This window comes from Cygnus olor, chromosome 2 (genome assembly GCF_009769625.2).
Source record: "Cygnus olor isolate bCygOlo1 chromosome 2, bCygOlo1.pri.v2, whole genome shotgun sequence".
Taxonomy (NCBI): Eukaryota; Metazoa; Chordata; class Aves; order Anseriformes; family Anatidae; genus Cygnus; species Cygnus olor.
Window position 1 is genome coordinate 123,095,251 of NC_049170.1, and position 25,134 is coordinate 123,120,384.

Here is a 25,134-nt window from a genome sequence, read left to right on the forward strand (position 1 = left end):
CAACTGAATAGAGGCTATTAAGTCACTAGCAACCAGCACTTTTTCAAAGGCAACACATTAGTTGTATAAGAGGAACAATATTTAAATCCCTGAATATTCAACAACTTTTGGCTTAAAACAATAATGACATGAGTCCAAATCCAATGAGATTAAAAACTAAACTAAACTAAACTAAACTAAACTAAAATGACTTTTCCTTTCCCTGAAACCTGTTTTTGAAATTCTTAGATGCTTACTTGCAAATTTTTTTTTGTCCACCAGGAAGGCCAAAACCATTAAAAAAATGGTATTTCAATGTCCTTTTATGATTCCAAAGATAAGAGGTTAAAAAATACACTTCCTAAGTCTCCGGGTAAAATCCTGACAACTGGCAAGGTAATATCAACCAGATGGTTTAAAACCCATTGTTTCATTGGCCTGGTTTCCCTAATGGACTGATATGGAAGACTCCTATCTAGTGTTCCCAATGTCATATTTAGGTTTGTAAAACCAAAACTAGAATTCTTAATGCCATATTCAATATCTAACATGGTAGGCCAAGTAGTGTCCCTGAAATGGTGAGAAACCTGAATTAGCTCCTCAGTGGAAAGAGATTAGGATCCACATTTATTGTGGCGGCATTCTAATCACCATACTAAAAAGTATTCTGTTGTTGAAGTTATTTCACTGTGGTTAAATAAAATAAGGATAGAAGATGCCAGCGGGGGAGAAAGTGTAGAAATGAATGTCTAGCTTACTGGTAAGACTATCTAAGGTGCGGATGGACGGATAAATAGCTGGATAGATAGATAGACAGATGTGAGGTGGGGGTTATTTCCACCTAAGTGGCCATGCTCTATGTTTGAGTTACTTTTACTTTTCCTCTGTCTTATTGCATTTTTATTTTTTTTTGCACGTAAACTAGATCCACTTCACCAAACAGTGAGAAACCCCTTATGACATAGAAGCCTATGGAGTAGGAAAACAGGAAAAAAAAAAAAGAGAGAAATGTGATTTTAAAGACTGAACATAAAGGGTCCCTCCTGCTTTGTAACTGTGGTGCTACAGAGGCAGGGTTGCAGTCTTATTTGCTCTGATGGTCTTTTAAAGTAGTCCTATTGTTAAGTTTACAGATCTAGGAAAGGTCAGCTAGTTCATCCAGGTGTCATAAAAGAAGACCAACTTTACACATACAGTTTAAATCCTTTTTATTTTGTGATGCTCCAAAAAGTGCACATAAAAATGATCACTTTTCTCTTTCATACATAACAATATTTGATGACTGTATTCATATCAACCCTCATTCTTCTATTTTCTAGCCCAACTAAAGCAATTTCTTTAATCTTATCCTTCAGAATGTATTTCCCAGACCTTTCATCATCCTCGTTGCTTCCCTCTTGACTCTAGCATCTATGTTTCTTGATGGGTAGTTGTCAGAACTACAGACTGCACTACAGTGGAATAAATGAGCACTCAAGTCATAACTACACCAATTTTGTGTAAGTATAATGCTCACTTTTTGACAATAGCAAGAAATTATTATCCACTCTAACCTGAGTCTTCCATGCAGAATGGTTGCTTACCCAGTTATTTGGATCAGTTTGCATAATTGCTAAGGAAAAAACAAACAACAAAAAAGACATTCCTTACTTTGTGAGGAAAAAATACATGTGCACGCTGTAGCAAAAGGAACTGACTGCAAGTGATGTACCCTTCACTTTGCCCATACCACTATGCTTACACTACAGATGGTACAGGATTTAAGGCATTATCTACCCCAAAGTCTATACAACATTTGAATTACGATGCTAGTTTTTCAGATTCAAGCCCATAAATGCTTGATTATCCTCATTATTTGTCAGATGAGCCTTGGCTTTTATTGAAGATTATCTGCTACTGGAACCACCTCTGCATGCTGAACGTGTGTTTACAGTGATTAAGGCCTGCGTGCTTTATTAACGAGAGGTGAAAGTAGCCATACACGGTAACACTGCGTTTAACCAAGTGAGAAACGCATGGTCACTCTCACACCAAATTTTGGTGTTGCTGCTAAGGGCGATGAGGCGGGGGGGGGGAGGGCACTGGCAGCAGGGGCTCCTGTCAGAAGAGGTGCTTCAACTGAGGGGCTTCAGGGCCTGGGCTGGCTGGGATTGGGGTAGGAACTGGGATTGGGAGTGGGACTAGGACTGGGATACGGGCCCGTCCCACAACCGCCACAACCGGTTGCTCCCCGCGCATGCGCCCTGTTCTTCCCCCCGCCCCGCCAGCGCCGCTCTGCACATGCGCAGTAGCGCGGAGCCCATCACCATCAACTTTCCCCAGCTGTCCCCGGCGAGCATGCGCACCGCGCGCCTCCAGGCGGGCACGGGGGGCCCAGCGCATGCGCGCTGCCCCCTCCCGGTCGCCATCTAAGCCGCTGGCAGCGCGTCGCCGCTCCCCCCCGCCCCCCCACGTGACATGGAGGCGGGGCCGGGGAGGGAAAGGTCAGCGGCGCCGCCGGCGGAGGGGGAGCGGAAGGTCAGGGCGCCGCCGAGCGGAAGTGGGAGCCGGAGCCCGTCCGCCATTGTGGGGAAGCGGAGCCCGGAACGGGAGCAGGGGGGGGAAGCGGCGCTGCGTCCGGCCGGCCGGCTGCCTCCTGCGGGGACAATCAGGCGGCGGGGAGGAGAACGAGGAGGAGGCGGCGGAGGAGGAGGAGGAGGAGGCGGGCGGGCGGCGTGCGAGCGACCACTCGAGGCCCAGGCGGAGCGAGGGGATCGCGGCTCCCCGTGAAGAATGTCAGCCACCAGCGTCGACCAGGTACCGGCCTGCCCTCCCTCCCCTTCTCCCTCTCCTTCCCGGCTGCCTCCGGTACCTCTTCCCCCGGCGCCGGGGCGGCGGCCGCCTCCCTCCCCGCTCTCCCCGGCCGCCATGGGCTTGTGCGGGCGGCCGGGGCCGGGCTGGCAGGCCCGTCCGCAGCCCCTATTTATAGCCGCCCATCCGCCCTGCTCCGCCTCCCCAGGCCCGCGGGGCCCCCCTGCCCGGCGGCTTTGTGTGCCCGGGCCCTCCCGGGCTCCTCGCCCCGCTCCCCAGGCGCCTCCGTGCCGCCCTCCTAGCGTTTTGGGGCTGCTGCTGGCGCATCCTCGCTCTCCACGCTTCTCTTTCTCTCTCCTCACCCACCTTTCCTCCTTTCGGGCCTCGCTGCTTTCTCTTCCTTCCTCGCGGCCTCCGCTCCTTCCACCCGCTCTCCTCCGATTCTTCCCTATCGCTGTGCTGCGATCCTTCCCGGGCCTGCGAGGTTGTGTTTTTTTTATTTTTAACTAATCTTTGTTAGGCTTCTGCTGCTCTTCTTTTCTCGGTGCGTGCTTTTCTGCCTTGCTCTCCGCTTCCTCCTCGGGCCTCTGCCACTCCCCAAAAGTTTTCTCTCTGCAGCCTCCTTCCCTCTTTTATTTTCCCTGTGTGCCTTTAGTGTTTTGCTTCTTTTGTCCCTCTGCATGCTCTCCGGTTTCCTTTTATGCACGTATTTCTAGCTCAGTGATCTCTTAGCTTTTCACTGCTTCCCTCTCTTCTGTGGGGCCTGCTGCTTCTCGACTTTCTTTTAGTTTCATGTCTCTTGTTGATCCTTGCGTGCCTGGATGAGATATATCACAAAAGAAGATACAGCTGGGGCTTTTAATATTACAGATATTTTTTCTGGTTTGAGGAGAGGGGAGTGACTAACCAATGCAGCTTTAGATGGAGCTGTGTTAAACAGGCACCTAACTCTGAGACAGATGCATGTGAAAGCAAGATGGAGGTGGTTATCTCTAACCTACCCTAAACTTTCAAACCAGTAAATAACCCAGTCTTTCAGGACTAAAAATTGCTAGAGTGATGGAGCCAGGGGACCCACTCATGCTTAATTGTACATATATGAGGAGATGAATTCAATTCTCAGGGTTAGTAGTTGTTTCTGTCTTTAAGCTGTTTTATTTTGCTGTAGAGGAATTAAGGATACTGTGATTTGTACTGTTACAGTGATTCTTAGTGCATGACAGATTAACAGTGTTTTGTAATGACTAATCCTGGAAAAAAAATTCTCCTTAAGGTATTTCCGTGTGTGAAAGTGTAGAGACTTAATGTAATTGCCTAAATGAAGAATGTACAGCTTGTAGTTCAGCTTGCAATATTACTGTGTATTTATATACTTTTGTATATCTAAAAGGCAAGACACGGTAGGTTTTTTCTCTGATAAATAACCTTAAGTCAATTCTAAAGATGACGTATCATAATGAAGTTCTAGCACTGGCAGTGATCTTAAGCTAACTTCCTCTGTTTCAGTTTATGCTATGTTTATTGCTTATGTTTCTCAAGGAGGGGCAATCAAAATTCATTTCTTCACGCTTTCACCACCAGTTAAGCTTCACTATAAAAGACTGTAGAGTACTTTAATGGTTTTCTGTGAAATTCTTTCAATTTTAAAACAGTTTTGTTGGGTTTGTATATCAGCATGTTTTTATAATAGTTTGAATTTATATTTAAATTGAAAAGAACAGAACTAGCAAATAAATGGAGATATCCTGAAGTAAACATCTGAGGATTCTAACTGAACTTTTCTTTTTTGCTTCCCTCCCCCCTTTCCTATACACAGAGACCTAAAGGACAGGGAAATAAAGGTAAGTTGATTCTTTGTAATTTTGTGTAAATCTCTGATCTTGTTGTTTGTGGAGGTTAATGTGTCCTGAGAATTATGGGAAGAGACTGCAGCTATAGGATGTCTTATTTCAGAGCAAGATGACAGGAAATGGTGTGCCAAATATTATTTCCCAGCATTTTTACTCTTGCACAATGGCACATCAATTTAAAATGTTTTATTTTGCAGATGAAGATTAATGTCAGGAGTAAGCAGATAACATAGCTATTTATTTTTAGCTGATGTTCTGTGATATGTTTGTATAATCTCTTTAACGGTATACCTTGGGTCTTTCTGTAGAGTGAATAGAATCAGTTTACTAGAATCATCAGGAAGAGTCTTTGAACAGCTTCCTCAGCTTGAGAGATAACAGCCACGTGACTATTTAGTTACTCATATCTGTGAGCAAAACAGATCACCCTCCTTATTTTCAGAAAATTTCTTGGCTTTTCACTTTAGTATTAGTCAGTCATGAATGTTTTCTTAGTTTTTCTAGGCCCTTTGCTTTTCTTCTTTTTCATATTTGTCCACATCTTAGTTTTTAAATAACATACTAATCGGGGTTTCTTCCTTCCCACAGAAACAAACAACTACTTAATATTCTTCCCTCAAAAATACTTGGCAAGTCTGTCCTAGACAGCATCTCAGATTATATCTTACAATTTATTTCTGGTCTGGGATTTATCTTTGATCTCAAAATAATTTATCTGGGATTTATTTTTATTTAATCAGTCCACTTGTGCCCATTTATTTTTTTTACCTGCTCACTAAGCTGGGCTGTAGAATAATATGCAAACAGCTACCTGCATGATGTATTCAATATGCTTGTTATTTCTGTATGCAGAATGGAACCATTTTTTGGAACTTGTGTACTTCTTGCCAATGCTGTTCATTACCTGAACTAATCTAATTGTTCTCTGTGAACTGTCATTTAATGTTATCCACAGTTTACTTAATCTGCACAGACAGGACAACAGAATATCTGCTTCTTATTGTATATGTCACTTATGTGTTGACGTGGTTCCTGAATCTTGTTGAATTTGGCCTGTTCCCTTTTAATTGTGACATGCATTCAGAGAAAAATGAACCTGTTTGGTCATACTCTTATGTTCTCTCATATTCTAATACTTATGGAGCTTTTAACTCTTTCTGTCTCTTTAAAACAGTTGTTTGTTTTTTATGTTGCTCTTAAATGAGAAGAAAAGTCAGTTCCATGTTAGCAAGTAGTTTGTGGCTTCCTGTTCTTTGAATTACACTAAGCTTTTTTCTGAGGTTATTAAGATGCATCTACTAGAGAATCTTACAAGTAGTTTTTTGAACTGTACTCCATATATGTGAATCGAGAGTGGAAGTATTAAGCGTCTCTGGTTTGGATGCTGTTTTGCAGTTTGTTCAATAAGGAAAACAAGTCAACTTTACTGACTTATGTTAGCATTTTTTGTGCTGTAATTTGTAAGTACTTCAGAATGTGTGGATCAAAATGCAGCTAATAAATTTCTAAATAAAAAGGTTTTTGCATTTTTTAAATTTGGATTTTTGTGAAATGCATCCTATTAAATGTATATATATGTAGGCTGCTGGTGGGAATATGATCTCAATGAAAATTGTAGTGAAACAAACCAATAATCAGCTCAATTCTGTTGAAATATACATTAAAGCAAATAATTTATGAATCTGACTTATGATTTAGCCTTAGATTAAAGGGCTAGAAGATTGAGGATGGTGGCACAGGGTAGCACAAATAGTCGTCTTTGTATCAGACACTCATTCAAGAGGATATGTCAGTAGCAGAAATCCTTACTGTCCACATGTTAGCAGACTAATCTTTTTCAGGTGTCACGATATAGTCCCAGCTTAAAGGGGCTTTGAGGGAAGATGTGATTAGTCTGAGTCAACAGACTAATCTAAATTTGATTCTATGCATAAGAATGATGATGCTGAAAAGGATGGTGAAAAGGTTACTGTTTGCATGGGCTGATAGAGCATATGAGAGATTGAGAATAGGCAGTTGAATGGGTGTATGCATGTAAATAGAAAGTATTTATATTGAAATAAAAATACTAAGCCTGCAAATGATAGAAGTAGCTGATTTGTATTGTCTAGTAAAATGTTGTTAATGCTTTGTTCTAGTTAATTATAAGTTGGCGTAATGTGCTTTTTTGCTTTGACCAGAATGTGTGGGATTGAAGTTGTAGGGCGTAGAACAGTACTATCAATCTGCTGGATGTTAATTCCAGTATTTCAGAGACTTAAACCAGTCAATTATCTTATCTTGAAAGTTTTCTTATTCTGTTTGTCAAATGCTGTACTGTTGACATGAAACATCAGAACTGATAACAATCAAGTGGTGTCTTAAGATGAGGGTGATAGGGACCTGGTGTTCCCCAAGCTCCCTCTTTCCCTTTCTTTTGTTCATGCCAGTGTATCACACCTACGATAGGAAAGTGCTGACTTTGGTTTACATATATATGTATATATCTTTCTGGCTTTGTAGGAGGCTTAAACATAGGATTAGTTTTAAAGCAAGAATGAAATGTTACTTGTTTATTTTAGGACTCATTTTCCACATTAATCAAGGTATAATGGCTTCTTCTAAGGAAAATTTTATTCTTATGCCTTTGGCCATCATTTGCGCATTTTGCAAGTGGTTATTCAAAGGATAGTGGCAGTTAAAAGAGCATAAGCTTTAAGTTCCTTTATTTGATGAGTTGTTTCTTCACAACATTTAATTACATTGTATGTTTTCACTGTTTGCGGAAGCATACAGTATTTTCAGGGTTGGATTGATACAGATATTTTTGGTAACTGTAGATTAGCTTCCATTAGCGTTTTTCATCACTGCCCTGTTCAGTTGGAACACTTAATGTGAGGTTTGGGGTATAAGGCATGCATCTTAATCTGTTTGCTCTTGTTAAATCTGTGTGTGGGCTACATTCTTCATGATTAACATGTTATGTAAAGTTAGAATGGAAAGCCGAAGAAACACTTCTAGTCATGCCATTTCACTGGGGAATGTATACATTTAATAGTAAAGATGGCAGTGTGGAACTATTTTGTCACTGACTTAAGATCTCAATACAGAATGAATAAGAAAGGAAATACATTTACAATAGCATTCTATGTTGTGTCATGGCTGACCAAAAATAATTATCTTTAGATGCCTCTGAAACAAACATGGCAGATGCTCATTAGTATAAAGAGATTAATTTTGATAGGGTTCCAGTCTTGACATGCTTGTATATTCCCTTTTTTTGTGGCTGCATGCTTTTAAGACGCTTATCCCTCCATTTACTTTTCTATTAGAAGAAAATTGTATTTGAAAATTTTGCTGTCCATGCTATTTGGTTAAGCAATGGATGTGGCATGGAGAAAAGACTTTGAGGATCATCCTCTGGTGTGACTGGGCCAAACATAAAAAGGAATATAGTGTGCCAGCTCATCAGTGTGTTTCCATTGTGTTTAAATTCAGGATGATTAATGGCCGGAACTGAAACCCCTTATTTATGGGGAAAACAAAATAAAGCAGTAATATTAACTTAAGTTGTTACTTAATTTAGAAGTATTTTTATATCTTGTTTTAATAATGCTCACCATTGCTGGTCATAGTTGGTTGTAGCTAGTATGCAAACACTGTGCCAATATGTAGCAATTGAAGTGTCAAGTGTTCTGACTTTTAAAACCCCCGGGAGATATACAAGATGCGAGTTGCTTCCCTCCTCCCCAGGTATTTGCTTTGGAACAAATCTTTTATTGTTCTGTGTTAAATCATGATTTTTCAGCTCTTGTTACTGCTGTCTGAAATTAATGTATTTTTCCAGAATTTTGGTTATTTCTTATGATTGTCTATTCCATTGTTATTTTTTCATCTAGTTTAATTCCCTGAAGATAGTTTGAGTTATTGAAATCAAATGTGAAAAAACTAGGAAGTGACATGGTACAAGTACTGCTTGGTTTGCAGTGTGAACTTTGGGGGAGGGAAGAACACAACCAAGCAACAAAAGATGCTCTTAAAAACTGGCTACAACAAAGCTGAAAGTTTAGCTATGTGGTTGTATATACTTTTCAGAAGCATTTGCTAAAGGAGGGAAACAGGAGTCAACTCATAACTCAGATTTTCCATTTGTCAGAAAATCTACTGGAACTTCTGCTGTCATGGATTTGCGGTGCACCTTACTGATTACTCTAAAAGTTGTTTTCACTGAACCTACTAATAAAAACAACAGAAAAAGTATTCAGAAAAAGTCACTTCTTTTTGAGAAGTTCTTTATCTTCTCAGATTGAAGTTGTATAATTTCAAATCAACAGCCTTATTTAAATGCCTGTTCTGCTTTGCACCATGGGAAACAGTGGAGTTTAGTAGAAATTTGTGCAATTTGACTTTGTTTAAATAATAACTTGGGAGGGGGAGTTGAGAGATGCTTCAAATAATTTGGGAGCTGCAAAATCCGAGGTAGGTGTAATGCCTTAGATGAAATGAAAAGTAATAGGCTAAGAAGAGCAGGTAGGTAGAGATTCCAGTGTGCAGTGGCACATATGCTGGGAAAGGATTGTAATCACCCTTGGGGACTTTAGTTCTTTCTTATGTCTTGCCTTGTCCCCTCTGAACTTTGGAGATGCTGCTAATTTAGTATAGTATAATAGTTATTTAGCAATTACAAAATTAAACAGCTGGAATAGCTCTTCCCTGTTGTCTTGGTGGGTTATTGACTTTACTCTCAGCAAGAGAAAAACACATGTTGCAGCTTTCCCTCAACCTGTTGAATGTGTGATCTGGTTGGTCTGTACATATGCACTTGGTCTGGTACTTCTGGAAACGCTGGATTTATTGCCCATGCAAATAAGGTGTGACTGTAGTTTTTTGTCTGTGGAGTTCAGGAAAATTCCTCTTTCAGGAAGGAGGAAACTCCACAGACAGGAATAGTCTGTTCTGGTTGCAGTCTTTCCAGGACTCTCCTGAGATGTAATCGGGGGACTTAGAGACAAAATGAACTATTTTCTTTAAATTGGCAATGTGGTGCTTAATGATAAAATATTCAGTCTCAAAGCATAAGGAGAGGTATTTCAGTGCACAGGTGATTAAGAAGTGTTACCTAGATTGAAAGTGTGTGATAGATTTCCAGAGAGTATACCTAATACAGATTTACTTTTAGTTTCAGTACAAAACGGTTCGATTCATCAAAAGGATGCAGTAAATGATGATGATTTTGAGCCATATCTAAGTAGTCAGACAAATCAGGTAAGTGAACATTACTTTCTTGAATTTAACTTTCCAATTCAGTGGACTCCCAGGCCTAATTTGATGCTCATTAGCATTACTTACTTGTCTGAGTACCTGTTGAAATACAATTTTACATCTTATCATATCTTAAACAGGTTAAGTTGTCTTAAATTCTGGAAAAGATTCAGTTGAAAAGCATGTTCTGATGTCTCCTGATCTTGTGTTCTTACTTCAGAAAGATCCAATTACAAGAAGCTTAAAATAAACTCAAAAACCAAAGCAAAAGCCCACACCTTAAATTTACAATGAATTAATCATATTTTAGATTAAGTTCAAAACAACAGTTTCATTGGCTCTGAGGAAATATTAACTGCATGGACGTGATTTCCTTCGACATTGGTAGGAGGAGTATCTCATAGTTAATGGTATAATAGATTGAAGTTTAATATTACTATGGCTTGGTATAACACTTCTGCCAGAAAGCTAATGACTTCTTTTCAGAGCTGTGAGTTGTCTCTGTAGTCAGAAGTTAATATTCATTAAGTTAACTTTATATGTTGTGACTGCCTTGAGAGATGGCGAAAGGGCAAATTATTAAAAGGCTTTTGAGAATTTTTCCGGCTTTCCCATTTCATCAAGTAGTGTGATATTAAGGAGGTGTCAGCTGGATGATGATTGTGCCATATTTTTTCCAAAACAACATCAGAAGTTACATGGGGGGGTATTCTTTCAAGTGTCTTGGTGCTTTCTCACATAAAGAAATAACTGTTGTGATTTCCAGGGAATCTTGGTATTTGTATTTAGCCAGTAAACTTTGTTCTTCTAGACCACAAATAATACTTAAGGGAAATGTTATGGTTTGAGTATTGTTTCTCCTGAAACAAGTAGACATCCTTGCATCCTTTCTGCCATCGTGTTCCTGCAGTTGTCTACTATTAAAAGTGAGAAATCTGACAAAAAAAAAAACCAACAAAATAGCAAAACTTTAAATCCTAGTTGCAGATATGCCTCTCCGCTTATGAAACTACTGTAATGACTTGTTTTTTAAAATGTTTTGTGGAAAAAATGGCAACTTCTAACAGGTATTTTATTCATGTTTGTTACCTGTGAGGAGTGGTGAAAGTGTAATTTGATTCATATAATCCTTAAAAACATTTTGGATGGTATTAGATTTTTTTTGTCTTGTGGATATAGTCTGTATTGCTGATCTTTTGTTTTATTTTCTTGCAGAGTAACAGCTATCCACCAATGTCAGACCCATATATGCCTAGTTATTATGCTCCATCCATTGGATTTCCGTACTCCTTAGGCGAAGCAGCATGGTCAACTGCAGGTGACCCTCCGATGCCATACTTGACAACTTATGGACAGATGAGTAATGGTGAACATCATTACATACCTGATGGTGTATTTAGTCAACCTGGGGCATTAGGAAATACCCCTCCGTTTCTTGGGCAGCATGGATTTAATTTTTTTCCTGGGAATGCAGACTTCTCTACATGGGGGACGAGTGGATCTCAGGGACAATCAACGCAAAGCTCTGCTTACAGCAGCAGCTATGGCTATCCACCTAGTTCTCTTGGGAGAGCCATAGCAGATGGACAGGCTGGATTTGGCAGTGATACTCTGAGCAAGGTGCCTGGTATTAGCAGCATCGAGCAAGGCATGACTGGACTGAAAATCGGTGGAGATATGACGGCTGCTGTAACAAAAACTGTAGGTTCAGCTCTGAGCAGTACAGGTATGACAAGCATTGCAGCCAACAGTGTGCCCCCAGTTAGCAGTTCAGCACCTAAACCAACCTCGTGGGCTGCCATTGCAAGGAAGCCTGCTAAACCTCAGCCAAAACTCAAGCCTAAAGGTAACGTGGGCATTGGGGGCCCTGCTGTACCACCCCCACCTATAAAACACAACATGAATATTGGAACTTGGGATGACAAAGGGTCAGTGGTAAAAGCACCCCCAGCCCAACCAGTACTGCCTCCTCAGACTATAATCCAGCAGCCTCAGCCATTAATTCAACCACCACCGCTGGTGCAAAGCCAACTGCCTCAACAGCAGCCTCAGCCACAGCAACCACAACAGCAACAAGGACCTCAGCAGCAGGCCCAGCCTCACCAGTTGCAGCAGCAACAGCTGCAAAACCGCTGGGTAGCACCTCGTAATAGGGGGGTGGGCTTCAGCCAGAACAACGGAGCTGGTACTGAAAACTTTGGTTTAGGCGTTGTATCCGTCAGCTCCTCACCTTCTGGTGTGGAAGTGCACCCAGTGCTGGAGAAACTAAAGGCCATAAACAACTACAATCCCAAAGACTTCGATTGGAACCTGAAGAATGGACGTGTGTTTATAATCAAAAGTTATTCAGAGGACGATATTCATCGTTCCATTAAGTACTCTATCTGGTGTAGTACTGAACATGGTAATAAGCGCTTGGATGCTGCTTACCGTTCCTTGAATGGAAAAGGCCCACTCTATTTACTCTTCAGTGTGAATGGCAGTGGACACTTTTGTGGAGTGGCTGAGATGAAGTCTGTTGTGGACTACAATGCGTATGCTGGTGTCTGGTCTCAGGATAAGTGGAAGGGCAAGTTTGATGTCAAATGGATCTTTGTCAAAGACGTTCCCAATAACCAACTGCGGCATATTCGCTTGGAAAACAATGACAACAAACCAGTTACCAATTCGAGGGACACTCAAGAAGTACCCCTAGAAAAAGCCAAGCAAGTGCTTAAAATAATTGCTACTTTCAAGCATACCACCTCAATCTTTGATGACTTTGCACATTATGAAAAGCGTCAAGAGGAGGAGGAAGCCATGCGTAGGGTAAGAAATCAGTATTATAGTAGCTCTCCTGTTTTTTCTACTTTTGGTAAGCTTGTTTCATACGACTGAAATCTCTGGGTGTGAGGGTTGAATCAGAAAGTGATGCTTTTTCCCCAAGGTGTATGTACTTGATACAACTAGCTTGTACTGAAAAGATGTAAATTTTTACTTGTGTTAACAAAACAACAGTTACATGTTTAACCACAATACTAATGTGGGCATGCATAAGCTGACTTCTGATGTTTTATTTTTCAAAGTAAACAAAACCTGAATTGAGTGCATTAACTGAAGTCTTCTAGTTTAGATTTTTTTACGTTTCTCTGTATGTCATTAGAAAGACATGAAATTTCTGAAGAAACTTCCTTTATTTAAAAAAAACATTTCAATTCAAATTGTTTTAACAAAATTTTAACAGCAAGATTACTGTGAAAAGTAGGTTTTCCTATTGATTCAATTTGTATTTTTTAAGTTTGTGAAATGTACGAGTGATATACAGTGATGACTTCGTACAGTGGCAGAATTACTTTTTGGACAATTGTGATAGTGCAATTAAAAAGTTAATTTCTGTGATGAAAATTATACCAATGATAAATCTGTAGAGAAAACTAGTTCTGGAGGTCAGTATTTCAGAAAAATGGGGAAGGCAAAAAAGTATTTACTTAAAAGTATTTCTTAGTACTTCTGTTTGTTTTGTGTACCCCTCTCCTAAAAAAAAAAGCTTCTGTTCACCATTGGCTTCAGTATTCACTTTTGCTGTATTTCTTTTTCTTTTCAGGCTTGCTAGTAACAGTAAATAGATTTGTCTCATGGTGAGAAGCGTTTCAGGGGTCTGGAACTATTGTACTAGTTTGTTGATGTGCAAGTATTCAGAAGTAAGAATTTGCATTACTAGGGTTTGGTGGTAGTACTTTCTGTTCATCAGTCTCACCACCTACTGAACAAAACCCCAAAACTCTAGGGTTTATGTAAATTAGGAAACTTGTGGGCTGTAAAGTGCTGAATTTGTTTTTATTTGAAGCTGCCACTATTCTGGCTGTGTAAGAATTTCACCTGCTCCACTGTCTCCTTACTTCTGTTAGGTTTCTGATAGTGTCTAGTGATTCTAGCCCTTGAACATACCAAATCCTTCAACGTATGTTTGGTATCTCCTCTAGACCGGTGTCGTGTATACCCAAAATCAAGTCTGTAGTTTCATTGCACAACTCTGCAATAAATTGTTGGAAGGTTTTTATTTGGAGGCAGAATGAATATCTGTGTGTATAATGCCTTTTGAATATACTTATTTTTTTCCTTATTTTTAAAAAAAAACAGTTGCCCTAAATCAGTATTGTTACTTCTGTGCCATCCCGATGATGGGAGGTCGGGCCACATTCATATCTAATATTCTACATAAGGGGAAAAGTGATGTTTTCATGCTTTAATACAACTTCATTGTTGTTTTGATAATGTTTCAGAAGGATTATAGTGTTTCTGTATGGCCTTCATGTTTCAGAAGTTTCTTAAATTTCTGATTATTTAAGACACTTTCACAAATACCTTGGTTGCTTCAAAAGCTGATACTTTTGTGAAAGAACTTGTCAAAGGAGTCATAATTCAGACATGCCCTAGCGTGTTTATTTGTGGTTTTGCTTCCTCTGTAGTAGCTAAAAGCCATGAAATGTAATGGGGGGAGGGAGCATGGCTTTAGTAGTGTTTCTGTGTATGCTAAACTTAAAAATCAAATTACTAAACTCAGCATTTATTAGGTCTCTAGATGACAAAGAGGTTATATATATTTTGTGTAATAAAGGAACATTGCTATTTCCTGTAATATTCTTGGTGAAGCACATGTTCTCCATATGACTCAAGTAGTGAGCTCTGCATTTCTCTGCTGAAATAGCTACCTTTCCCAGCACTAACGAGAACAGACGTACTTGCACAGAAGGCACTGATTCTTCTCCAGCATTGTACAACTTGTTTTTGACAAATTCTTAAATAATGATTTTAGTGCTGGATATCTAGTGAGATTTCTTTTGTCGATGGGTTTAAGATATGCCTTGAGCAAATTAATATGTACTTAAAATGTAGGAAGTCCAAATTAAACTAATGCCAGGTACTGAGATGATCTTTATTCTCTTACACTTGTGTTGATTTAAAATGTCTAGGTTTCTTCTCCTTCTGTTATGACACAGTATATAAACAACCTATCCTCAGTCTGTAAACATAGTTAACTCCTTCATGATTCAGGTATAGCTCAGAAATAATTACTTACTATTGTAAGCTCTGTTTTATGGTTAATTGAGTAATCCTTTCCATAGTGCTGTCTAGGTTTTTATGGAGCTATATATAAATTAGCGCACTTTCTACTGCCAGTGAAACTGTATATTCTATGTATAAAATGCCTGTTTTCTGTGGCAGCTGCGGGGATCATTTTGTTTCTAGTGTTTGTTATGAAAAATGTGTTAATGGCTGTTAATAAAATATTAAGTGCATCAGACAGCAGGAGTCACTTGCGTGTTCCTTCAAATTCAGTTAGTATTTTGTTGTTACAGAGGTGGTAACAAACTTTCATACAGCCAGTGATCTAAACATAACAGCATGTGATTTATGGATTTAATTTACTTTATAACTGTTCATCATTCCAGCTAACTTATTTTAAAGTAATTGGTTGTAAAAGTTTAATCTTAACAGCTCAGGGGGATCAATAATTAATTTCCAATATGACCTATCACTATATTTTATTAAAATAGGGCAGTATACTTGTAAAAGTGCAGTGAATAGTCTGATGAACGTGAAACTTAACTTTGCCATTTGATAAAGGTTACTTCCAAATGATTTTGAATAGTCACTTCAAGTGTAAATATTAGAGCTGCAGTGTGTACTGTTGTTTGATGTGACCCTGTTCTGGGTGATGTCCCCAAAAGTGGGATTGGAAGCAAATTTGTGCAGTAATCATTCAGTTTTCTTATGGCTTGGGTTAGTGTCCTGTTTTAAGTGTGCAAATGCTGTAGTCCTAAGGAGCAAAGAAATCTTGCCCCTCTTTCATTAGGTCTGTCAGTAGTATGTTGAAATCTGAAATTATGTTAGTCCTTAGTTTGAACTACTGCTTTGGGGTGTAAGTATGCATAATTGCAGTCAGATTGTTTGAAACTGTTGGATTGTCTTCAAAGAGAAAACAGAAAAGGGTGTTTTTTAAAAAGGAGCAGAAAAAACACAATTTAAGAGTGCATAATTACAGTAGAAAAGTAAGTTGCAAAAAAATCAGTATTTCAGGTGCATAACTATGTAGATGAAACTAACATGGTTTTGACTAAAAAAAAAGGCTGTTAGTACTCCAACTTCACCCACAGGAGGTGGCTTATTAAACCATAACTATCTGTTGTCTGAGGACCTCTTGAATTCTGCTGTTTGTAGAATATAATGTAAAAAAGGTCATGGTCCCATGTAACTGTGGAATGCTGACATAGTAACTGTAACATGTAATTGTCATGTTAATGTGATAGTCCTGAAAAATAGTTAATTGTTATCCATAGGGAAGGATAAAGGAAATGCAGTATGTATTCATGTTTAAAAATCCAAATGCAAATTACATAACTTTTCAGGAAACCTTTAAATGGCAGGTCAATAAACATTTAAAATGTTTTTTCCTGTTGTACTACATATCTTGTAAGAGGGATGCTGATATAGCTGAACTTTGATTTAAGTGGAGTAATTTACTACTTTCTCATTTATTATGATACTAATGCAACTTCTGTTTCTCTGATAAGTTGGGTCATTTCAGACTATAGTGTTATGTCTCCTTTCCACTCTAGGACATTGATGTCTTTATGCTTGATTAGATATTTCTTAAAAATATCTTGAAGGAGGGAAGTGAAAAAACATCCATTAAGAGTAAACTGACTCTTCCCTCCTCCTCCAACCCATTCAGCTGCTATTTTTGTAATGTCAAATTCTGATATAGACACAATCCTTGCGCAAGTCAAGGAAAACAGGTAGTTAATGGACATCTTAAATGTAGTTAAATGATATTTGTACTATTTTGTAGTACTGCTTTAAGTTTGTGTAGATAAGTCTAAAGGACATTCAAAACAGTAAATAAAACGGTTTCTGATACATTGTGAGAAACTTGTGCATTTACTCTATGCTTTTGTTGAGGTTTTAAAGGTTATCTTACAATTTGCTTGAACTTGCATATCTACAGTTTCTTCTCTGTAAATGCAGTGATATTACAGTTCTCAAGTCTCTTTTAAGAAAGAAAAATGGTCAGAAAGTATTATCAGAAGACTTTTTGCTCCCTTGACATTCATAAGATTAATATGTTACCCCCTGGTCTTGGGAGAAGAGGATTGTTTGAAGCAAAGTTAATTTAGATATTGATCCAGAAGTTTTGTCCTGTGATGCCATGCATAGTTTCTGTATCTTCATTTGCTTCAGCATCTGAAGTCATTTGGAAATACCTAAAAATGACCTACAAATTCTCTTAGGGGCATACAGATTTCAAATGTACGTGTTTTCTTTGCATGTGGCTGAGGTAGTTGCTTGTGCTTAGAATTTTTTACAGGATGGGGATGGTTTAGAGTGGTCTGAGCATTAAAAAATGGTGTCAGAGTGACTACGTAAGAGTTTAGGTAGTGGTGTGGCCTGCCTTCGTGTAGGAAGGAAAAAGGTGCTGCAGCAGAGAAAGTCCAGTATTGGACTGTTGAATGAAAGATCTGGAATGTAATTAAACTCACAGGTGGTCTTAGTTTAGAAAGACTTAGATGCATCTTCTTCCTTTTTGCCTTGAAGTTGCTGCCTGCAGAATGAAGACTGCAGAGTCCTTTTTACTGAGGGGAATTAAATTCTCTGACTCTAGGACTGGAATGACCAATTTCTCCTGTAAGATAGGGACCCCTATTGGAAAAGCTAGGAATATCAACTAACTGGTTTACTTTACTGTTCAGAGACCAGGTATTTTTGGAATCTCATTCTTTGATGTTCTTGAATATGAAGGTAGATCCTTAAAACAAGACATCAGACTTGAATTGAGTGTTATCTGTGATAACTTTGCTATTTCTAAATGCTGTGTCTAAGTAGTCTTTTATAAGATAAAGGAGCAATTCTAAATCCCTTCTTCCAGAGCAAAAGCAGAGCCCTGAGTGTATGTTAGTAGCTGTTAAAAAACCATGCAGCAGCCTTTTGCTTCCTGCTGCATCTCCTCAGATCACTCTGAAAACAAATTGACTAGAACAGTAGTGCTTTTTCCTGCTGTCTGCAGGAAGTGGGAAGAAATATGTCTGCATAAGGTAGTCACAGCCCGCATGACTTTCTAAACTGTATTTCAGCTGTATTTCATAATTTCATGTTATGGATGGACTAGTTAGGAGAAAATCAAGGAGAGATTGCTAGTGGTGCTTTGCTGGAAAACCATGTCAGCTTAAAACCATACAAAGCTTATATATCTAGCAAAGCTGTTTCTGTACATTCAATTGAACTAGGACTGTTGAGGTTTTGTATGAAAATTGATTGGCTTTAACCTCTAGAGTCATCTATTTAAAATTATGTATTAAAGTTTTTTTATTGAATGATGAGCTGTTTGAGCCAAGTTCTGTTTAAACACCTTTTCAGGGGTCTGATAGTGTTCTTAATAAAGAGTGGTAATTATTATTGTATGCTTCTCTACTTAGGCTTATGGTTGGTTGTGAAAATGTAAACTTGCATGTTAATTCCAGTTTCATATGGAATATAATGAGAAAGCAAGATAAAAACATTCACGGTTCCTCCAGGCAGACTGTAATTTGAGTTACACATCTGCAAAGATTGGTGAGGCTTAAGGAAAGTCTGAGAAATTCTTCCCCAGTATATTTTGTAGACCCAGCACTGAATGTCATAACCCTTTCAGGGCTACTCTAGATTCCCTAGCAGAGCAGTAAAGTAAGATCTTGTTGACTGACACCTTTGTTACTTCTACTCAGAAGCCCACAGACATCTGCTCCTTTCACTGTGACAGTGATCATCAGTGGATGCAGTTTCTGTGGATGTAGTTTTGAAAGCTATCAATTGTCAGTCTTCTAAAGTCAATATTGCACTGCTTACATTGTTAACAAGTAGCAATGAGGAGCTAGAAACTTGATTTTTTTAAAACTTTTTAATGAGCTTGCTGAAATGGCTGTATTGTAGCTAATTAACATCTGATATTTCAATGTGTACAGCACTGGAGGGAAGCATTTGCTACTGCTGTTAGAATTGACCAATCCATCACTGAAAATATCTGTCTGGGAAAACAAGACTGGAAAGACTTTCCCAGCTCTAGTACAAGCATGATTTCTGCAGAGCCTTTCTTTGTGTTGTCATCACATGGTATCTTCAAACTAGTTAGGTTTCTTTCCCCACCTATGTCTTCTGAGTGTTCATACCCTGCTCTTTAGTGTGTTGTAGAAATTCAGATGTGGATTCAATTTTTTTAAAAGTATAACAACGATACGATCTGTCTGTTCCACTAACAATGCTCTGCTCAAGTTTAAATTTATTTACCACTTCCATTGTAATTTTTCAGTTTTGCTGTTGCTAAGTGTTGCACAGGTTGAAATAAACTAAGATGCCATCAAAAAAGATATGAAGAGTAGATAAGTTAAGTTTGGTAGATTTTCTTAACATTTATATGCTAGAAAGCCTTATTTATTATCTGGACATGAAATGATCTGCAACAGCGAGGTCTCATGATTATTAATTCATAGGGCTTACCAGGAGAAGGAACTGCTCTGGAGTTTTAAAGCCTCATTTGACTTCCTTTGACTTTGTTGATTTTTAATTTGTGGCTTTTAGTTTGAATGTTGTAGTAAGAAATAAAAAGGAGATGATATCTGCCACAGAAGAAACTTCTGGGTCCATGTAAGGCTTCTGGAAATCCTCCTCATCTGACCTTTTCACAGATTCCCAGAATTCACTAGAAGTACTACTCAGAAAAATGTATTTTATCTAGTTGTGAGGTAATAAAGGTCTTAAGAGATGAGTGAGAAGTCGAAAGGGACTCTTGCTTGGCAAATTTTTAAAGTTTTGGTAAAGTACTTAGTTAACAGCTGTGACATTCTTTCTGTAAATGGGGTAAACTATTTTTAGCATTTTCTGTTTTCTCAGTAATCATTTCTTCGTTGTGGTTCTGAAGCACTAAGGTCAATTTTTATGCTGTTACAGCTATAATAGACTGGGGTGCAATAAACTGCAGATTATGGCTGATGCCATCAGTAAATGAGATTTCATGAACTTTGCTGTGGCTTCTCCTCACCACCTCTACAGCTGTCTGTTCTGCCTCTGCCAGGTGTTTCTGCCCACGCAGCAGAGCTGGCAGAGCACCTCACTTCAGAAATGCAGTCTGACATGTTAGCTTACTTTGCAGATGAACATGAAGATTAAATCAAAGTTTGCATCGAAGCAACTGAGATATGCCACATGCTGGCTTCTGAAGCTGCTCTAAGAATGCTACCTCTTGACAGAGGGGCAAAGCAGACATCTTCAGGCATGAACGTTTTAAACGTTGTAGCAAGATACACGAGTTCAGCAAAATTTTGTTTTGCAAGTATAGCTGATTGTGCTGGAGGTGAGCGTGTGGGGAAGCTATCTGCAATTTGCTTGTGCAAGTTTGCAATCCTGAATAGATTTCAAAATGGACACTTTGAAATGTTTGTACCTCCAACTACTATAAAAAAAAGCACAAGCCCTTCTTTCAGGTCTACTTCCTCTCACCTTTAAGCTTCAGTTTATGGGACCATGGAGGGAAAAATTCAGCTGAGGACTGTAGCAGCTCTTTTTAAGTCACCACTTAAATTTGTGGTGCTAAAAATCAGTCTTTCATTTCCCTTACTTTTGGGGAAAAAAAATAAAAATCCAGAAACCAGCATTATGCTTCTTGGCAGTTTCAAATCAGATCAGAAAACATTTTTGTTAGTTAGAAGGCTGAAAGTTTGTTGGCACAGTGATTGTTAAATCTGAGGAGAAATTACCTGCAGTTGCTTTTCAGCCTGGGGTCATTCAATTAATGCACTGAATTTAGAGAACTGAAATTTTGAAATAAGTCAGCCTAACAGTTGAGACCAGGTTGCTGCATTGCTCATTTCATACCTTCATTTACTCTAGATTGAGACATCTTTCTAATGCCTGAGCCTCTTTAGGTTCACCTTTATTTGGTTTTTCAGTTTGTGTAGCAAGTTGTTTGCGTGTGTGCAATCTGCTCACCACATGGTCTATAGCTAGCAGTTACTGCTAACCAGCTGTTGCATTCCCACATAGTTCTAATTCAAATGGCTAATTACTTTCCACTCCTGCTCATAAACTCCACCTAAAGCTGGATAACCTCACTTTGGCAAATTGTAAAGTGAAGCAGGCTGTGCTGGCCTTTGGCAGGCAACTTGAATTGACTAGAGAAGCTTTTTACCCTAGGATGCTGAGGAGAGATTTGGCAAAGATGTTGCTCATCTGAATGTAAGGAATAACTAAGATCATTTGTAAAAGGGAAACATGGTACAATCCAGACAGTACACTGGAAATTTCCTCTGTGCTGATGGTGGAAAGCTGCTTGGGATATAGTCTTCTGATATTCTGTCAATAATAACTGCTTATACAAAGAAAGGAATATTTCTTGAGATAGGAAGTGAAGTTGTTAGTGAGTGATCTGACTTAGGGCTGGGGAGGGTTCTAGTTTGCTTCTGAGCATAGTCTTGTCCTTGCATTTTGAAGAAATCAGGTTTTGCCTCAGTTCATTTTGCTGTACACAGTGTCAAATGTCACTGATACAGATATATCTGAAGAACAGTGTTGGCACATGTTGAAAAATGTCAGGTTTGTCGGTCTGCTTTAAGTGCTTAAATATACGTGTAGTAATATGTAACCTTGAGACTACAGGAAAGGTGCATTGATTTTTCTTAAAGCCTTTTTTCCTCTCTGGAGTTCAAAATGGACTTGAAAATTGTAAAACCTCCCTTGTTTCGTCCACTGGAAGCAGGTAGTTGGGATATTCCCTTTCTACAGTGAATTTTTTTTGAACTGAAGTGTATTTGGCTCAAGGGTGCATGAAATACAAGGCTGGTCAGCTTACTGTGCAGCAGTTCGGGATGCAGAGAAGCTTTGTAGACAGCTTGAAGTGTTTACATCTATAATACCTGCAAATGGATGGCAACTGATGGTATTACCTGTGTATAGCTATCAATATTTTAAATACTGCTTCATTATTTAACGTAGCAGTTTCATAGGCTACCACAGTACTGCAGGAGTGGTTTTCAGCATTTTGTGCAGTCCTTTCGGTTATGTCTGCTAATAGTACAGCAATAATCTAAGATGTACATGAGCAGGCTATTTTTGCGTGCCTTACATGCATAGTGAGGCATGAGGCCAGTGATCATGTGCTTTTTAGCCTGGAGATACTCTTAACGTACCAATTTATATTAATGACTGATAGTATCAATCTCGCTTTAAAAACACTATGCCAATATTGGTCACTTATCTCTGAACTAGGAAAAATACTGCAGAATAATGTGAATGTTGTTCCTAAAATATACTGAAGTTCTGTAGATTGTACAAGTTCAATTATACAGCTGCTGAGACAGTGGGATTATTACTGTGACCAAGAACTTTGTGCAAGCCTTACTTTTTTCATGTTCATCTTGAAGCAACTGTTCTTGAGGCAGGAGTCTGTCTTGGAGAAGACTAGAGCATTAGCTGTACACTAATAACCAATTTAAGTGTCACATACACTTTTCATTATAATGTCTTCTGGGGAGAATTTATTTGTGATCCTGTGCTAATTTTCACTTTTTCTAAATAGTTTCTAGCATAATAAAGTTTCAATATGATATCAGATAGTGGCTTTGAAATGGTTCAAATACCTCCTGGTTTATTTTGGTTTTCCTTGCTATGTTTGTTCCATTTATAACATACTGTGTAATGCAATAATAATAAAAAACACTGCAAATTACTTCTGTTCTCTTTTAAATGGGGGAGGGAACCACATCTTCCATGAAGGCATTTTAAAACGTTCATGTAACCTTCTCAGTTTTACATGTTTTTAGAAAAAAAAAAATGCTATTGGAAGAAAACTTCTTAGTTTCCTGAAGTCAAACAATAATGTCTTCCTGCACTCTGGTTAGAAAGATACATAACGAAGACAAGAAGAAATAGTTCATGGATGTGTTTTTTTCCTAGAAGTCATATGTAATTGTATGTTTAATGAAATAGAGAAAATTGGTGATAAAGCATTGAAAAAGTTAGTCCTCTGTTAGTCTTGTAATATAGAGGAATGTTTTGTTAGTCCCTGTTAGAGATGCAGTTAGTATTTTAGCCTTTAACCATAGAAAGATGTTCATTGTTTCTTTTATTACATATGTTGTGTATTGTCTTCCTTTACATTAAAGGCTACATCTCATAATGCTGTGGCAGCTTGGTACTGAATACGAGCCTGATTCCAACTCAGGCATGCATTTAAGTATTTGTTTTTGCATTTTTTTCCCCAGCCTATTCCTAATGTTTTTGCATTTCATTGGTAAAAGTAACTTTTTAAAAAAACGTATGAATGGCTTTTTAAATAGCTTTTACTTGCTCTCTCAACACTGATGCATGGAGGTGGTGGTACTGGTGCAACTTGTTCCTTTACCTTTTGATCTTAGGCACATGGAAACATTTACTATAGTGGGCTTTGAATAAGGTACCTGGGAATATGATCCTCACCTTTTCAGGTATTTAGTGGACAGATCGAATATTTAAATCAATTTAAAGCATTTTTGACAAATTAAGTAGAAGATTTACCTCTTGTATTGTTTGTAGGTTCTCTGGATTCCTTAATCAGTTCACTTTGTGCAATATATTTTATTGGCAGTCTTTTATAAGTAATGTTACAAAACCTTTGGTTTTTGATAGCTGTTTTTTGAGCATCTTTGCCTTTTAATTTGACCTATAGTTGTGTTTCTTCAGTGCCTTATTTTCAAAAAGTTGTCTTCAACTACGTATTTCAGATTTCTGAAAAAGCTTTTTCTTTGAAAGCTAGTTGCTTGATTTAAGAGAAATGACAAGCAATGCTATTGCTCTAGTGAGAAGAAAACAAAGTTTGTATTAACGTTATTTTTCTTTGTTTTTGTTTTCTTTCAGGAGAGGAATAGAAACAAACAATAACTATATGGAGATGTCCTGCTAGAATTACAACACTAATGATGTAGACTCTGGAAATGCCTAATATGTCTAAGAAGACGTTATTAAAGCTTTTTTCTGCTTAAGGTGACATCTTTGAACACTTTAACACAAAATTGACTCTTCTTGTAATGGTTCTCATCAGTGCATCTGCCCTTATACTCTCTCACCAAACACACTTGAGAACTGTACCTTCGTCAAGCACTTTCTGTCCTGAAGCTTTTACCAGTATCTGCTGTCTTTTGTATTTATGCATCCTAGCTAAGGCACAGGAGACCGAACGAATGCAAGGATTCATTAACTCTTTGAATTTGTTAAATACTAACATTTAACCATTAGAAGTGGTTCAATGATGTGAGATTCACATTGCTTCAACTTAATTTTTTTCTTTGTTGTAGTTTTTTTAATTGTCAGTTTTTAGCTATTCAACAGATTAAAAGCAAATCATGCCATATTTAGTCCTGGAGTAAAACTCAAGTCTAAATGTTCATGTGAAATTATTGTAGTAATCTTTTAATATGGCAAAGCAACTTTAAGCTGCAGTTTAGCCAAATGAAACGTAACATAAAATTATATTAGAATGACATTTCCCTTGTTTCAAACTGTTTGGTGTAAGAGAATATTAATATGCAGCTTGGTGGACACCACCAGTTAATGCACATTTCTTTTTTTCTGTAACATGTATACTGAAAAAGTGCATTTGTCTGAGGAACTGTTTGTTTGCTACCACTCAATGAATCTCAGTTTTGAGTAAATGTACCTCAGTCTAAATCAGACTTTTTATGACCTTTATAACTACATTTAAAATAATCTTTAATTCCTATTTCTGGGTGTTTGCAAGCCTGACAGATTGCTATCATGAAAGTGAAAATTTACTCCTCTAGGTGATTCACTAGCTAAATAAACATAATTCTTGTTTAGCAAGCATATACTGTTTCTCATATCTTTTGTTTCATTGTCCCAATGTTCAGCTATTTTTTCCCACATATTGAAAACATTTTGAAAGAAGTACTTTGATCCATGGGGATGACATTTGTAGCCATTTTAGCAAGATTTTTTGTTAGAACATTCGATAAGAGTTTTAGAATACATATTAAAGTGATTAATGCTATACTAGCTTTTAACTTCTCAAAATTGTCTTTTGTTTCAGTTTATATAGCCAAGCACATTGTCTGCTGGAAGGGAGTATTAGAAAAATGTTAAGCAGGTGTATTGACTGTACAAAATACTGAACAGCTTGTACCAAACTCCAGGGATAGCTTTCTCTTTTTAGAACGGCACTGTAGAAGTCAGATATGTTATAGCTTAAAATAGCAATACCACATATTATTTGAAC

General features: G+C 38.2%; 1 protein-coding gene across 2 annotated transcripts; it reads left to right on the forward strand.

Moving 5' to 3' along the window:
• Positions 1-2,445: 2,445 nt before the first annotated feature.
• YTHDF3 (YTH N6-methyladenosine RNA binding protein 3) lies at positions 2,446-24,725 on the forward strand. 2 transcript variants are annotated; one of them, XM_040545739.1, is made up of 5 exons: positions 2,446-2,775; positions 4,586-4,610; positions 9,778-9,863; positions 11,076-12,668; positions 23,760-24,725. In XM_040545739.1, exons 1-5 carry the CDS (start codon positions 2,752-2,754, stop codon positions 23,781-23,783), a joined length of 1,752 nt encoding a protein of 583 aa, XP_040401673.1. In that variant the 5' UTR covers positions 2,446-2,751; the 3' UTR covers positions 23,784-24,725. The 2 variants fall into 2 exon arrangements, with proteins under 2 accessions (XP_040401673.1, XP_040401674.1); XM_040545740.1 differs by lacking the exon at positions 2,446-2,775 and adding an exon at positions 2,973-3,893.
• The last annotated feature ends 409 nt before the right edge of the window (positions 24,726-25,134 follow it).